We start from the raw sequence: 16,030 nt of genomic DNA, 5'->3' as shown, positions 1-16,030 counted from the left end.
TTAGCTTCTCTTGCAGCTTATTAATCTTAGAGACCAATATTATGTGTGAAAGCTTTTCTTTTCTTGTAGCAATACTACGTAATTAATTTAAAATATCAACTTTTTATGTTTGTGTATCCGCCCTACGTAACAGTAATGTTGCGATTAGCTGACTACATCGCGCGTTCTGTGAGCTGAATATCCACTGTCATCGGCTGGCGTTATCACGTGGCATGAGCTATGAATGGCTTGCAAAAGCGCATCGCCATCTCGATTGCAATGGTTTGGAAAGTAACATGCTGTGTTTGGTGGAATTCGAATGTATACTTTCGTAATACGAAAATATGCAGCGCAAATGTTTCTGCACATAAAGTCTTCCCAAAGGGAGTTTTCTTCCCCCGAGTTTCGTTATCTAAAGTGCCGGGAAATTCTACGCTCGTGTATAAAAACATTAACGTTCAAAGGATTGATAAGTTTCCCAGTTCCGAGGGAAAATACACGGTCACTTAATAGCATGGAAAAAGTGTGTTCTCATCCGGGAGAAAGTGTATTTTTAACCGGGAATTCCGGGAGCTTTTTTCCTTGCCTGCGTATACACCCTGACAGGGTTATTCTAAGTTTTGGACCTATTTTGAAAACTTCGTTTATATTAAAGTACAAATCCAAAATGAAAGAGGAAGTTTCAAAGTTTTTCATTATGTTTGATATCAATTTAATAATTTGTAATTACTTTTAATAATTATTTAACAAATCGGTTGAACTTGTATAGCAAACCCCGTCTCAGAACTTTCCACACTGTTGGTTATGGTATTCAAAGTTCTTGGCTGGCTCTATTGATAGACTTACTGGGACTGGGCGCAAAACTTTCTTGAATCCGTCGGACATCATCCTCTGACACACGCCATCAGCCTGTGCTTTTTTCCTTTGCACACACTCCCAGTCTGTTTAAATTGCTTAAACCAATGACTAATGATTTTGTGAATTGGCAGTTGAATATCGAATTTGGCACGAAATGGCCGCTGCACTGCAGTTTGCGACTAACTTTTCGTGAACCGAACGCAGAAAACCTTGTGCTTCTGTCGCAATCTCACAACTGACAGTGAAATGTGACGACGACCCTATTGCCGCGCGAAGTCTACCGTCCGCTTCTGAAACAATCACCGTCCGCCTGCCAAAAACTTTGAAACTCCCACCTTTCATTGGTGCTAAAGCTTGTTCATGTTGGATTTGTACTTGAATACATACGGATTTTCGAAAATGGGTCCATCATTTAGAATAACCCTGTACATTAATAAGTCCATACAATTTTGTTGCCTCTGACATGCCTTGCGATGCAGTGCTGTCAGTCATTGCAAATATTCCCGTCACCTTGATGGTGGTGTCCTCTTTGCGAGAGTTCCACGTATGGCGTCTATTACATTTATTTACGAAAATAATTGTACTTCATTGAATTCTCTGAACACGCTTCACGTCACTCTAGTTCTGCTTCACGAGCCTATACTGGGAGTTATGCCATTCCTCATATTTTGATACCATTAATGGCATCGCGAGGAACGTAGAATGCACTAGAAAATCATTTTCTGTATTTCGTTGGACTCGAGGTCCATATTCCTGTACGCAGTGTGTATTGAGAGATTGAAAATTTGCTGACAATGTGGATATTATGCCAACACCTCATTAATCTAACACCTGATAAATCGAATCGGGCAGGCAGGGGGGGGGGGGGGGAGCACTGAACCTGACTGATTCGCCGTCTAAATTTTAAATTCAAAACTAGTTTCTACTCGGCTAGAAAACCCAAAACATAACGATTAATCGACCTTAGAGACATGTATCACAGATTAAACGTAGTAGGCATCCCCCATTGGAAATACAGTATCTTGATTAGCGCACCGCGTGCGCGCACGCACGCACCGTGGGTGCACAGCAGCAATAAAGAGTGTTAACAATAGTAGAAAAGACATTGTTGGGCAACAAGTCAAAGCAATAATCAGAGCTCAAATAAAATAACTTTGTTTTTTGAGTGCAGTGACAGTGTTTCAAGCATGCAGCAGGTCTCATTTGACAAGATTCTGCAAGTATCGACAAAACAGAGAACGTGTGGGGCTCGAGAAAGAATTAATGTTGGCTGGCCACTAACATTGGATTCGCTGAAGCATGTCACAGTTAATGTAGCTGGAGTGTTCTGTAAATACTTGAGCGATTAGCTTCCTAATCATAAATTGGTAGAACACAAAGACCTTCCATCATTGGTTTTATTGTCGACAATTGCTAGCCTTAGCTCTCAAATACTGCTGTGTGCAAGAGTTTCGCAGTACACATTTTTGGTAACGGATAAGCAATTTGTAGTAGAAAATGCCGAGGGTATTTCAGTTAAGAGTACACAAAAGAATCGCTTGTTTGTTATTATCACTTCTACATAGCCCCCCCCCCCCCCCCCCCCCCCCCCCGGGAGGGGGTGGGTATGGGGGGTTCGGGCTCGCCACATTGCCACTTTTTGGTGGGTTCGTGCTTGGCTATCACTGGGACCCAGTCTTTGCAGTATCTTTTCCCTTCCGTTCTGCCTGTCTATCCTCTTGTTATTCTTTTCCTCCTCCCCTTGGGGAACACACCTGGGGTGTTATTGGGAATAAGGTGAGTGGGCCCCTTGTGAAGAGTGGGCCCCTAGTTGCAAGGAGTGCACCATCGGAGACGTTTGCAATCACGGGGATTTTCTCGCAGTGAGCCAGTCACCTTCACCTTCCCAATCAATGTCTACAAAACGTAAATGGAATGAGGCAAACGATTCAAAGACCCTTCCAACTGCACCACAGTTCCTCTTGGTCTCATACTGAAGACGGTCAGTCCTTCGCCATGATAAATCCGCTTATTATTCAGAAAGGTGTGGATGGAATTGCCGGGCCTGTGAAATCCTGCTCTTGTTCACGGAATGGCACTTTACTTTTGGAGCCTACTTCTGATTTGGAAGCTCAACAACTGCTTGTTGCCTCGCTTCTCCACGGCTGCTCTGCTCATGTCGAGGTCCGTAGAACTCTAAATTCTTCCCAAAGTGTTATTACCACTAGGTTGCTTGATGGTCTGACCAAGGCTGAAATCCAATCTTACCTCTCTGATCAGGGTGTCATTGCCATGCAATGGCTGATGAAGAAGGTAGATCCCATCTTAGTGCCCACACGCGCTGTTTTTCTCACCTTTGATAGAAGGGTGCTTCGATCCAAGATCAAAGCAGGCTATGAAATTATCACAGTTCAGCTGTACATTCTGAATGTGATTTTCACTCTGCAGAGGAGTGTGCGCTGATACGAAACTTCCTGGCAGATTAAAACTGTGCGCCCGACCAAGACTCTAACTCGGGACCTTTGCCTTTCGCGGACAAGTGCTCTACCATCTGAGCTACCGAAGCACGACTCACGTCCAGTACTCACAGCTTTACTTCTGCCAGTACCTCGTCTCCTACCTTCCAAACTTTACAGAATCTGTCCTGTCGGCCCCCAGGTGGCCCGATCTCTTTCTGTTCCCAATCTTGCTGCAGCTGGCTCCGTTTTGCAGTGCAGCCCTCCTCGATCTCAACAGAAAAGAAGAAGAATCATAAGTCCCGGGACTAGGATCCTCTGGTGTCACCAGAGGTCCCATCCCCAGCTTCACAACCAGATTATGACCTGTCGTTCATGGACCTGGCGGCATGACTGGCTTTAGCCTAACCCCCATTTGAATCATCATTCCGTGGTTATCCAATGGAATTGTAATGGATACTACCATCACCTTCTGGAGTTAAATTTCCTTATTTCGCCTTACTCTGCAGCTTGTGTGGTTCTACAGGAATCTCATTTTACTGATGATCGCTCACCCACCCTCTGTGGGTTCTGTGTTTTCTGTCGAAATCGGGTCGGTCCCCTGCGGGCCTCTGGTGTTGTTTGTACGTTGGTCCGTACAGATGTTGGTAGCACTTGGATTCCTCTTCAAACTACGTTGGAAGCGCTTGCTGTTAGGGTCCACCTGGACTCTGAGGTCACAGTTTGCAATCTCTATCTCCCTCCTGACAGGACTCTTACACCTGCTGTCTTAACTGCCCTTCAGCAACTTCCTCATTCTTTCCTCCTTCTCGGGGATTTTAAGCTCATCATCCCTTGTGAGGCAGTGCATTTCCATCTAGACGAGGTCTTCTCATAAACCAGTTTATTGCAGACCACGTCTTGTGCCTTCTTAATGATGTTTCCCCTACTCATTTCAGTGCCAGTCATGGTACCTTTTCTGCCATTGATCTTTCTCTTTCTTCTCCCTTCCTCCTTCCTTCATTACACTGGTCACCACATGACGACCTTTGTGATAGTGACCATTTCCCGTTGATTCTCTCGCTCCCTTCCTGCTCCCCGATGGACAGGTACCTTGTTGGTCTTTCCAACGTTCCGATTGGCCTCTATACACTGCCACAGGTCGTGTTTTCTTCCTCTTTGTCAGATTGTATTGATGACATCCTACGTGACATGTCTGACGTGATTGTTTGCGCTAAAGTTCGTTATTTAATCAAACAGAGCAAACAGATATGTTGGGAACCCTTTGTTTCTTCCCTCGGTTCTACTGTCCCTATGTCATGGGGATGGGCTACACTTCGCTCTCTCCAAGGTTGCCGTCGGCAGTCCACCCTCCCAGGCCTTCACCTCCCCAGATGGCCTTTGTACGGACCCATTGATTCTTGCGGAACATCTTGTGACCCATTTTGCAACGGCATCGGCATAAGCCTCCTATCCGGCTGCTTTCCCTCACCAGAAACAGCAGGCCGATGCTTCCGCCTTATGTTTTACCCCTTGTTAGTCAGAATCTTACAACGAACCTTTTACTTAATGGGAATTTCTTTCTGCACTTCCTTCTTCTCATGATACAGCCCTTGGCCCAGACTCCATTCATAACCAACTGCTTCAACATCTCAGTGCTCCACAATGGCAACATCGTCTCAGAGTGTTTAACCGTATTTGGCTCCAGTGTGACTTCCCTTCTCAGTGGAGGTATAGCATCGTGGTTCCTGTCCTTAAGCCTGGTACGAACCCCCATTTGTTGAAAGCTATCAGCCAATTAGTCTGACAAATGTTGGTAAGGCTTCCGAGAGGGACGGTCTCTGATCGATCGATCATTTACTTTGCTTGGAATCTGCAGTTCGGCAGGCTTTTCCCCAGCGCTGCCATTTGGTTGCAGTATTTTTCGACCTTCACAAGGCCTATGACACGGCTTGGCGCCATCACATCTTACTTACACTTCATCAGTGGGGTTTTCGGGGCCCACTCCCGATTTTTTTTTTTTTTTTTTTTTTTTTTTTTTTTTTTTTTTTTTTTTTTTTTTTTTTTTTTTTTTTATCCGCCAGTTCCTGTTCCATCGGTCGTTCTGGGTTCAGATTGGTGCTGTTTTTAGTTCTCAACAGACCCAGGAGACTGACATCCCACAGGGTTCTGTATTGAGTGTACTTCTTTTCCTCATTGCCATCGATGGACTTGTGGCCTCTGTCGGTCCTTTGGTCGCCCTGCTCTGTATGTGGATGATTCCTGCATTTGGGTTAGTTCCTCTTCGATGGCCTCTGCAGAGTGGCAGCTCCAGGGAGCTATACGGTGTGCCTCTGCATGGACCCTCTCACACGGGTTTCATTTCTCTCCTTTAAAATCGCTGGTGGTCCACTACTGTCGCCGTACTACGATCCATCCCGATTCTGAGCTCGCTCTCAATGCACAACGATTGCCTGTGGTCCCACAGTTTCGGTTCCTGGGTCTTCTTTTCGACAACAAGCTCACTTGGCTGCTCATATCAGACTTCTGAAGGTAGGATATTTCCGTAAACTCAATGTTCTTCGCTTCCTTGCCTACACCTCTTGGGGTGCGTACCACTCCATCCTTCTCCGCCTTTTTTTCGACAAGTTTATGGTTAGGCTGCTTTTTCCACACTGCATGGGCTTGATCCAGTCCACCATCGTGATATCTGTTTGCCCACCAGTGCCTCCCCTACTATCCCTGTTGATAGTGTCCCGGTTGAAGCTGGGCTGCCCCCACCCCCCCCCCCCCCATTCCCCCACCCTTTCTGTTCTGTGGTCCCAGCTTCTGGTGTCTTATACAATTGCTGTCCGTTCCTCTCCCACTCATCCTTCCTATTCTATCCTGTTCCCAGACCATGGACGTCGCCAACCTGATTCCCACCCTTGGGCGGGTTTACCGGTTGGGCTCCGCCTTGTTTCTCTTCACCGTAATTTTCAGCTTCCTTTGTTCTGTCCCCCCTCCCCCGGTTAGTTCCTCGGTCCCGAATTTGGATGGATCTCCGTTGAGGTCCAAAAGATTCCATCCCCCCCCATGGTGTTCCATTCCTTTTTCCGCCGAATTTTGTGGGAGTTTCGGGATGCTGTTGTTTTTTACACTGATGGCTCTAAATCTGCTGATCGTGTGGTATATGCCTTCACATCCTCTGTTGGGATGGAAAATCATCTACTGCCACCTACATGTGGAGTGTTTACTGCGGAACTGATGGCAATTTCCCAGGCCGTTACCTTTATTAAACAGTCTCAACACAACTGCGTTTTGTTATCTACAGACTCGGAGTGGCCTTCTGGCCATTGACCGGTTTTCTTTGCGCCATCCCTTGGTCTCTGACATCCACGACTATCTCCCTGATCTTCACCGTGCTGCTTGTTCCATTGACTTCCTTTCGGTCCCTGTTTGGGGGTATCCCAGGTAATTAGCTTGCTGATAGTTTGGCTGGGAGAGCAGTCACTTACCATCCCCCTCCCTCCCCATTCTCTGTAAACACCCCCCCCCCCCCCCCCCCCCCCCCCCCGCCGCAGCGGATTTATGGCTTCATATCAAATCCCACTTCACACAATCGTGGGCCAACTCTTGGCTGTGTATTCTGGAGGGTTTGTCTTTTAAATCTAATCAGAATCATTACCAATACATTCTTTGAAAACTGAGAATTAATGTTCCTTGCGTGCATCCCAGAAGACAATTTAGCTTTCTTCAGTGTTAGTCCTTCCACTCTAGTGAAGGACCTCACACATATTTGATACGTGAGGGATAGTATTTCTTGGTGGTTCAGATTCTTTTTTATCCACAGAATGCTATCCTCTCCTTTGCAGCTTGCTTGAGATGTTGCAGCCAGAGCTTTTGAATCACTATTATTTACCCCTTGCTCAGTATCTGTCTTATGATCACTTTCTGAAATGAGGTCACTTCGCTCTGTCATTATTTATCCCATATTCATTTGCACAATAGGATGCCATGTCACATCATTTTAGAATGTGCAATCTCTTCTTAAAGTTCAGTTACTATAGTGGCTACTTTCACATGTGTGGGAGATATTTTTACCAAGGCATAAGAACACGAATGCTTTGCTCCACAGGACAATGTGTGAAACTGCTGAACTTGAAAATGGTTAGAAGTATGAACAGTTGGTTTAGCAGAATGTGGGAGGTCATAGTTGTAGAACTGATTTAACAGTGCTGCAAACATACCAAAGCTATCTGGGTATATTGTAACTCATACATGTGCTTACGGGTTAAATGTTGCCTGTTCAGTCCCTTCTAACAGCCAGTCAGAATAGTGTTTTCATGTACAATTATTAAATTCTTTTTGACATCTAATTTTAGTTATATCTCCGGGTGTAATGACTAGACCTGTCTTCAGAATAACTACTATCTTCTCTGATTATCTTCAAAAGCATTCAACAGTCAACATATTGTTGCTCCATCTGAATTGAGGGATAATCTGTACAGGTGAAATTTCTGAGACATATTAACAGTATGTGGTGAGTATGCAAGAATTAGTAGGAAGTTCATTTTTTGTGGCGAACATTTGGGGAAAAAGTGCCGCTATTGTTTGAGCTATGTATGGTTTGTTGGTGTCACATAGGCATTTCCAATGACAAGGCAGGAAAAATATCCAAATGAAACTTCCATTGTGCCCCACCAAACAGGAAGACGTTATCTGTTCAGTGTAAGTTTGAAGAAAGCAAGAAACTCTCCCCCTTGCTTAGCTCATGTCCTGGGTGTGCTTTCGGGTGCGTTAGTAGGAGCAACTTGGTATACATCTTCTGCTACACAGTGTTGCAGTGAAAGACTTCCATGACTGACTTAATTCCTTTGGCCCCTATGAGGTCATAGGGCATCCAGGAGAACTCGCCATCTGTCTGTCTGGCCATTTGCATTGGTTCTGCCCAGGTCTCGCCAACTCTTTTTGCTTCTCCTTCCACTGTCGTCTTCAATGTTCCCCTAGGTCTTCCTCTCTTCCTTACTCCCTGGGGATTCCTTTCCAATGCCTTTTTTCTTGATGGCTCCATCTGGTTTTGTCAGTGTTTTCCCAACCACCCCCACTTTCTCTCTTGTATCTGGTCTTCAGATATCTGGTTTTTTATTGACCAGAGCTCCACATAACATATTTTTTCTGGCCACCAGATATGCATGATGCTTCGGAGACCTCTATTTATGAAGCTTTGTAACTGGGATGTTATCTTTTTATCCATTTTTCAGCTTACACTGGTGCACAGAAGGCCAGCCTTCACATTTGTATAAAACATATGGATATTTGTTTTGTTTTGTACCAGATATTTTTACTTTTCCATATTGGATATATAATGAAGGCAGCATTTGCCTTTTTAATACAGTTTTTCAAGTCATCTCCAGCTACACCATCTTCTGTCACTATACTATCCAGATACAGGAATGAGTTGACAAGTTGCTGCTCCCCTATTAACAGTGACACCTCCATGTTCCCTGAATTTACTCTTGTTTCCTTTGTTTTGCCTATATTTATCTTGAGGCCAGCATCCTTTGCAGCTTCTTGCAGTATGTTTAATTTGGCTTGCGTATCAGCCTGCCTTTGAGCTGTTGCAGTGAAAGTGTGGATGAATAATGTCGAGCAGTCAGCTGTCTCCTTCATCATATAGTAGATGATATTCCTCTGCTATGCCATTTCATTTCCAAGACGTAAAACTACTGCTCTTCCCTTCAAAAGATTTAACAGGCAGAAAAGGCACTTCCGTGTCCGCAGAGCTGTAATAAAGAGCACTTCCTAATAGTAGTCCTTCACTACACTTCAGTATCTAACATGCCCCACATTTTATTAAACAAGCTTTTTACATACCATCAGATACAAACCAACATCCCTTTATTGCTTCTTTAGTATCCATATTTAGTTACGTAAAATTTTGCATGAATTGTTGCTTTAACTTCAGTAAATTGCAGTTGAAATCTCTAATCTTGAAACATCTGCTGAACAATCCGTTACAGACAAAAAATTGCTCTGTCGAGAATGGCTTCCATGTAATCCAATAGAATGCCACAAAAAGTCTCCCAGAGCAACATTAGGCTCCACTGCCTACTGTATATACTAGCAACAATTGTAAAGTATTTATTCTTTGGACTTTTCTAGAGAAACAAGCTAATCTCCATGTTCCCAGTAGCAGAATACTTGTAAATGACTGTTATTTGTATCTGTCTGCTCAACTCAACTTTTTGTTTCTTTTGGTAAATGTTGCTTTGTTTACCAATGCACTGTCATTAGCATAAGTGGGAACCACCCTTTTGATGCACCATACTATGTACAGCCAAGTTTGCTGATTAATTGTGAAAGTAAAGGGTGATTATCCTTTATTTGGAGAGCGAGTAATCTGATTATAGTAAACTTGTTGCCCATACATCATATTTTGCATTCACCATTTTTGACAGTAATGGCCATAAATAAAGAACTATATCAGGAAGTATTAAAATTCTTTGATAGCTAGAATCCATTCAGTTTGCTACGATGTTTTCACTTCTGTGTTAATTTCTGCAGTGTGACATTTGTGCTCATTCAGTAGCAATAAATTTAGTTCCTCACTGAAACAAGTCCCCATCTACCTTATTCAGCAGTACTCAGTATTGTAATCATTTAAGAGATGCAGAAATCTGTGACAAACTATTGTAAAAGAAAACAATTCTTTTTTTGTGTCACCCACAAGCAAAAACAGTATAATGAATCTTAAGTACCCTGCTTTGTCAGTGCATGATTTGTGTTGTAGACAGGAAATCTACTCTGAAGCCTGTGTTGTTGTTGTTGTTGTTGTACTTCTTGAAAAACCTCGTAATATGCAGGCTATAGTTAAGTTCAGAAAGTGGTTTTTATTTACACAAAAATATTTTGTTCCAGATTTTCACCAGATTTGGCAAGGTTTTGAAGATAGTCACTTTCACCAAAAACAGTAAGTATTTATATAGTAGTTCATGGGTAAGACATAGATATTAATATATATATATATATATATATATATATATACTGACCACCTATTATACTGGTTATTTGTATAGTGTGTTTTCTTCATGTCACAAAATACTCTCACTTTACTAGCTGACATGACAATGAATATAACTGTAGTTAGTGTTCAACATCTTTTTTAATCTATGAACATCAAATATAAGAATAAAGTTTGTTTGCAAGAGACTTAATTTCGTTTTATACAGAAATACTGCAATTAGTGTGTGGGTTGTAAATAATAATTCTTTACATTGAGATGTTTATAGTTTTTCTCAGGATTGTAAGACAGAGGTGTATGAAACTTCGGGTAAGGTGTGATGGTAATAAAATTCCTCTTACCTTTCAGATACGTTCCAAGCTTTGATTCAGTATCCAGATGTAATCACAGCTCAAGCTGCCAAGCTGGTGAGTGTGATGGGTGATTTTATTCTATAAAGCAACATTTAAGCAATGTTGAAGGAGCATGCCCATTCCATGCTGTAGACTGACAAGTTTGTTTTTCATAGTCTGTTTTCTCCTCCTCATTAATGATCTGTATCACCAGCCGCTGTGGCAGAGCGGTTCTAGGCACTTAAGTCCGGAAACGCACTGCTGCTATGGTCGCAGGTTTAAATTCTGCCTCGGATATGGATGTGTGTGATGTCCTTAGGTTAGTTAAGTTTAAGTAGTTCTGAGTCTAGGGGACTGATGACCTCAGATGTTAAGTGCCATGATGCTGAGAGCCATTTGAACCATTTTTTGATCTGTGTCAAAAGTACAATTTGTCAAAGAACAGATTTTTCTGAGCTGTGATAATTGAAAAACCAATCCTGTTAATATGAATTACCGAGTACTTTAGACATATAGCAAAAGTACTGTCTTCAGAAATAATAAATAATGTAATTTACCTTGAATTATATTTTTATGACATACACAGAAAGGCCCAAGGGAATAATATGTTTGAAAAGAATATTTGTTATGGTCGAGGGATCAAAGGAGGTGGTGGAATGATGATTGGTGGCAGGGAGCAGCAAAATACACTAGTGCCCTGACAACAGCATCTTTCTGCTTCACCTGTCTGTAGTGTACGCTTCGGGGTGCGTGCAGAGCATTTAGTATTAATTTTCATGTTACTTATGCACGGTGAAGGTACTTTGCCAATGTAGTGTTCATTATTAGTGACATAAAGCAAACACAAGGGTTTCATTAAGCAGCTAAAACGGTAGTTTTATGAGCCTATAAACTGTTCTAGGAAAAGACAGAAGCAGGTCCTCCCCGCTTGATGCAGAGGACACATTGGTGATGATGCTGCAAAGTATTCTTCTGCCTCTGCACATCACGCAGCCACCTTCTTATTTGCACACGGCTGGGGAAGATCAGGGAATTCAGTAAAATTGCTGTTGGGACGTGAATGGACGGTGACCACTGACACTGCTACAGATATGTAGCACACAAGTCATAAAACTGTTAAATAAGGCATGTCTCAGAAGCTTGTCAGTAAATCTTGGCTGTTAGTTATGTCCATACAAATAAAAACGATTATTTTCGTTTGTTCAAGAAATTACATCTCAATAGTTTGTCATAAATTGCTTTGATATTTTGACACAATGTTGCATTTGGATATGCAAGTGTTTCTGTGTGCTTACTGTAGTACCATGTGTTGAACTTACCAGCAACACAAGCAGTACTAAACATAATATATCCCGGACAGTGTGCTTCTGTACAGTTGTGGTTTCATTCACTTTGTAGCAGTCACTTCTAACGAAGATAACGGACCATATAAACTATTAGACACGTTGTTTTCCCTTGTATATTCTTTCTCCTTACATATAATTTCATACAAAAATTCTGTACAGAACTACGTGCTTTTTTTTTATTTTCTGCCTTTGTCTGTTAACAGGAAACTTGGATTTTAGTCTAATTGGCTTATGATTACGATACTACAGAATCTGAATTCGAGGCATCTAGTATCAAAACAAGCCAACTTGTTAAAATTTTTTTCAATGTTTATGGAAAAACCTCTAGAGGTCACAAACGTTTTTCTAAGTTGAACGCCTAAAAACTTTGGGCATTGTGGCTGTTGGCTCTATTTGTCCAATGGGCTGTGAGCAGGTGCAACTCAGAAGCCTGACTGGGCACATACACAACAGCCTGAACAAACAGCTAGGGGAGGGCTTGTGATTGTATTTTTTCCACTCTCACTAGGAAGAAAATATGCTCACCAGAAACCATGTGCAGATTTGCAGACTGTCGCCAATCACTGACAAGCTGGTTAGCTCTCAAATAGCCTCTTTTCTTTCCTTCTGTCTTAGGTCATGACTAGCCTACTATGTTCACGGCCAACAGAGATTCACAATTAAGACATATTGACACTGTCTGTCTTCAATAAATGGAAGCACCTGTCCTCCTCCAAGAACAATAGTGTCCTGAGGAAGGCCATTGTGATAAGGTCGAAATGTAGGTTTTTCAGTTTGTAACTAAAGTATTTCATACAATGATGCAGTATTTCACTCAGTAGAATTTTAATCACCATGACACTGGCTGTAGAAATCTATGTAGTTTTTTATGATAGTTACATACTTTCCATTACTATTATTTCCATTTGCCTCTTCTAAGCGTGTCATCCATATTTCAGAGTAATGGTTAGTAAACACAAATTGAATATGATATTTCAGATGGAAACAAGCAGTTACCTGGTCATTACTAGGTACTAGATTGGAATATGGCCACGAAAAACCGCATTTTTTTAAATGTAAAATTTGGCATAAAGTAGCTTATTAAACATATTGGAAAATTGTCAACTTTCCACTGTGATATCAACTAATCCAGTCGTGTTTAAATTTGCTCTAATGTACAATTGTGACATTGTAACTGATACTAATGTGTCGTTGCTTGAGGTAAACACTGTCAATGGTTATATAAACGACTTCTTATTTTTACCAGTCTTTGGATGGTCAGAACATCTACAACTCATGCTGCACTCTTCGGATTGAATACTCAAAGCTAACAAGTTTAAATGTGAAGTACAACAATGACAAGAGTCGTGACTACACTAATCCAAGCTTACCTACTGGAGATCCTGGCCTTGATGCAACACTGGCTTTGGGTGGTGAGCTGTTGCCACAGCTACTTCTAGGTGGTGCTGGTGGAGCTCGTCATCGTGGAATTGGTCAAGATTCAGCTACAGCAGCTGCTGCCCGTCTCCCTCCACCAGGTAAAATATTAGCCTTGTTTGTAGATGTAGACATTATGTGATGGTTTTTGTAATGTAATGATAGCTTTTAATCCTACTTAGAATCAACAATGCTTACTTTTGATAACACATTTGTTTGGTTTCTAAGAAAAAAAAGCTCAAGTGGCAGTGGATTTGCCAGATAAACAGATAATTACAAGTACTTACACAGTTGTTGCTGCTAGTAATAAAAATCTATTACCCATTTCCCTCAAAGCCTGCATACTTTGATATGAAACCAAAAGCACATGGAAGTAAAACTAAAACTACAATCAACTTGGTATGTTCCTGTGTGTCTCAACATGTTAATAATTGATAATATAGTGTTCGTTGGTTGAAACAATAAAAATATGTAAAATTTTCACTGTGTGGCATTCATTTGACCTTGGGCACAAGTAATTTTGACGTAAATATTTTGACTGGGGTACTTTGTCCATCTCAGTTTCCTTGGTGATGTGTACTTAGTTTTTCGGAAAGTGTCATAGAAAAAAACCAGTAAATCCGCCACGCTCAGATTATTTACAGAATTGAACTCCCTTGTATAAACTGCTTAAAATGTTTGATTACTTTGAAAGTTTTTTAATATGTCAGATACTCGATGGAAAGAATTTAAACCAAAGATGATTTATAAAGGGTTTGAAATTATATGTAAAGTTCATTGAAAGTCAGTATACTGGATGAATATAGCATAGAGTATTTGTGTGCTGCAAGCTATATTGCCTCTTAACACAAATACAGTTTCCAACTGTAATATTGTCTTCTTGGGTTAAACCTTCAGCATAGAATATACCTCTTAATGAGTGGATTATGACAAAATTTTAGATGGATTTGGTAATCATATGAAATTCAGAAAGTCAAATTTTTGTTCCCCATGGAAGTAGTTCGTTAGTCAGCTTGCAACTGGGACCAAGTGACTCCACCCAAGGTTAGTTGTTCAGTGATACAGGTACCTGCCCCCCTCCCACCACTCCCCAACTCCTTCGTGCTAGAATGTGTACTCTCTCACACACACACACACACACACACACACACACACAACTTTTTGAACCAATTTTCTATTGGATCTCTCAAACTTATGACAAATTATGTGTCAGTTGATAATTATAAACGTTAAATTTTATCATTCTTCCAGAAATGGCTATTTAAATGGTCTAAATGTACTTAAGTCCACAGCTACTCAAAAAATATATATTAATGCTAATTATATTGGTTGAGAACTATTGTTATCATATTTCATTAACGATCGAAGAAAACATGGTATTTAGCAGTTAGCATTTTATGTTATTAATAGTGTGTAAAATGTTTCCATATTACTAGCACTTTCATACAACATCCATAAATTTCCTTAGCATATTGGAACCCATGTTCATTGTGTCTTGCCCAGGTAGTTGTTGGACCAAAAAATAGGACTTAGCTTTTGATTTAGTATTCAGATTTTGCACAATTTACTGTTTTAGTCTTTACTAGGTGTTGTTGGCATTGTGTGCTGTACAGGCCGGCCGGAGTGGCCGAGCGGTTAAAGGCGCTACAGTCTGGAACCGCACGACCGCTACGGTCGCAGGTTCGAATCCTGCCTCGGGCATGGATGTGTGTGATGTCCTTAGGTTAGTTCGGTTTAAGTAGTTCTAAGTTCTAGGGGACTTATGACCACAGCAGTTGAGTCCCATAGTGCTCAGAGCCATTTTGTGCTGTACAGAGTGGAGGAAGTAAATTCATAATGAACGAATGTATTATAATTTTCATAAAAGGTTAAAATGTGTCAAGTGGCGACACAATCGAAGTCTGTGTGGTATGGGATATGCAGTGAATACCTAAATCCTGTGCATAAATGCATGTAGCGCATAACCTGTAAGCTATAGTTAACAAATTGGCAAATGATTGTGTTAACAGCAATATCAGCATGACCAATAGTTGGGCTAATAGAGATGTTCAAAGTCAAGTTTGCCACTAGAGCTCAGTTCGTCACATCCCTGGCATTAATTTAATGACTTTGCATATAAGAACATGCCTGATTGTAAAGAACTTTCCTGCATGCACGTTTCGTACAGACCATGGTGCCGTTCTAGGTAGTGATGACACAGTAACATGAATTCTCGAAGTGTGCGGGTCACCAGGCGACAGGCAACTCAAATGGCCACCCCTTTGGAACAATGAGCTGGATTCACTCAGCACTTGGGAAGACAATTCATTTCTGCAAACGTCACATTATTTTGCAAGAGCTCTAGATGGAGCTAGCTTAAAATGCATAATTGTCTATCTAGTCAGGTATTAGTACATCAGTGTTAGTTTATATATGTCATTCTCCATCTGAATAAAAAATTCTTCTCACCAAGCAGTCGCAGAACACGCACATAGGGGAAGGTTGTAATTAGGCAAGCTTTTGGAGTCAGTGGCACCTTCTTCAGGCAGAAGGGTTGAAGGGGAAGGAAGACAGGTGAAGGTAAAGGAATGTAGAGGTCCATTAACAAAAGGATAGAGAAGGGAAGACGCTTTCCTTTTCATCCCATGCAGTAAGTTTCCCCTGACTCCCGGTTCTGGGTGACTTTGCCAAAAACTACCCCTTTTCCTAGACCTCTCCAGTTCT

At 41.6% G+C, this 16,030-nt stretch overlaps 1 protein-coding gene across 5 annotated transcripts in view; it reads left to right on the top strand.

Moving 5' to 3' along the window:
• LOC126178069 (polypyrimidine tract-binding protein 1) overlaps window positions 1–16,030 on the top strand; it is a 260,740-nt gene that overhangs the window by 191,763 nt on the left and 52,947 nt on the right. For all 5 annotated transcript variants that reach the window (XM_049924505.1, XM_049924504.1, XM_049924502.1 and 2 more), the window contains exons 6-8: window positions 10,131–10,182; window positions 10,582–10,640; window positions 13,158–13,428. In XM_049924505.1, the coding sequence (XP_049780462.1) occupies window positions 10,131–10,182; window positions 10,582–10,640; window positions 13,158–13,428 (382 nt within the window). The remainder of the gene's footprint in view (window positions 1–10,130; window positions 10,183–10,581; window positions 10,641–13,157; window positions 13,429–16,030) is intronic.

This window comes from Schistocerca cancellata, chromosome 1, assembly GCF_023864275.1.
Source record: "Schistocerca cancellata isolate TAMUIC-IGC-003103 chromosome 1, iqSchCanc2.1, whole genome shotgun sequence".
NCBI classification, from domain to species: Eukaryota; Metazoa; Arthropoda; class Insecta; order Orthoptera; family Acrididae; genus Schistocerca; species Schistocerca cancellata.
The sequence above is the reverse complement of the archived record's forward strand: the minus strand, read 5'-3'. Positions and strand labels throughout refer to the sequence as shown.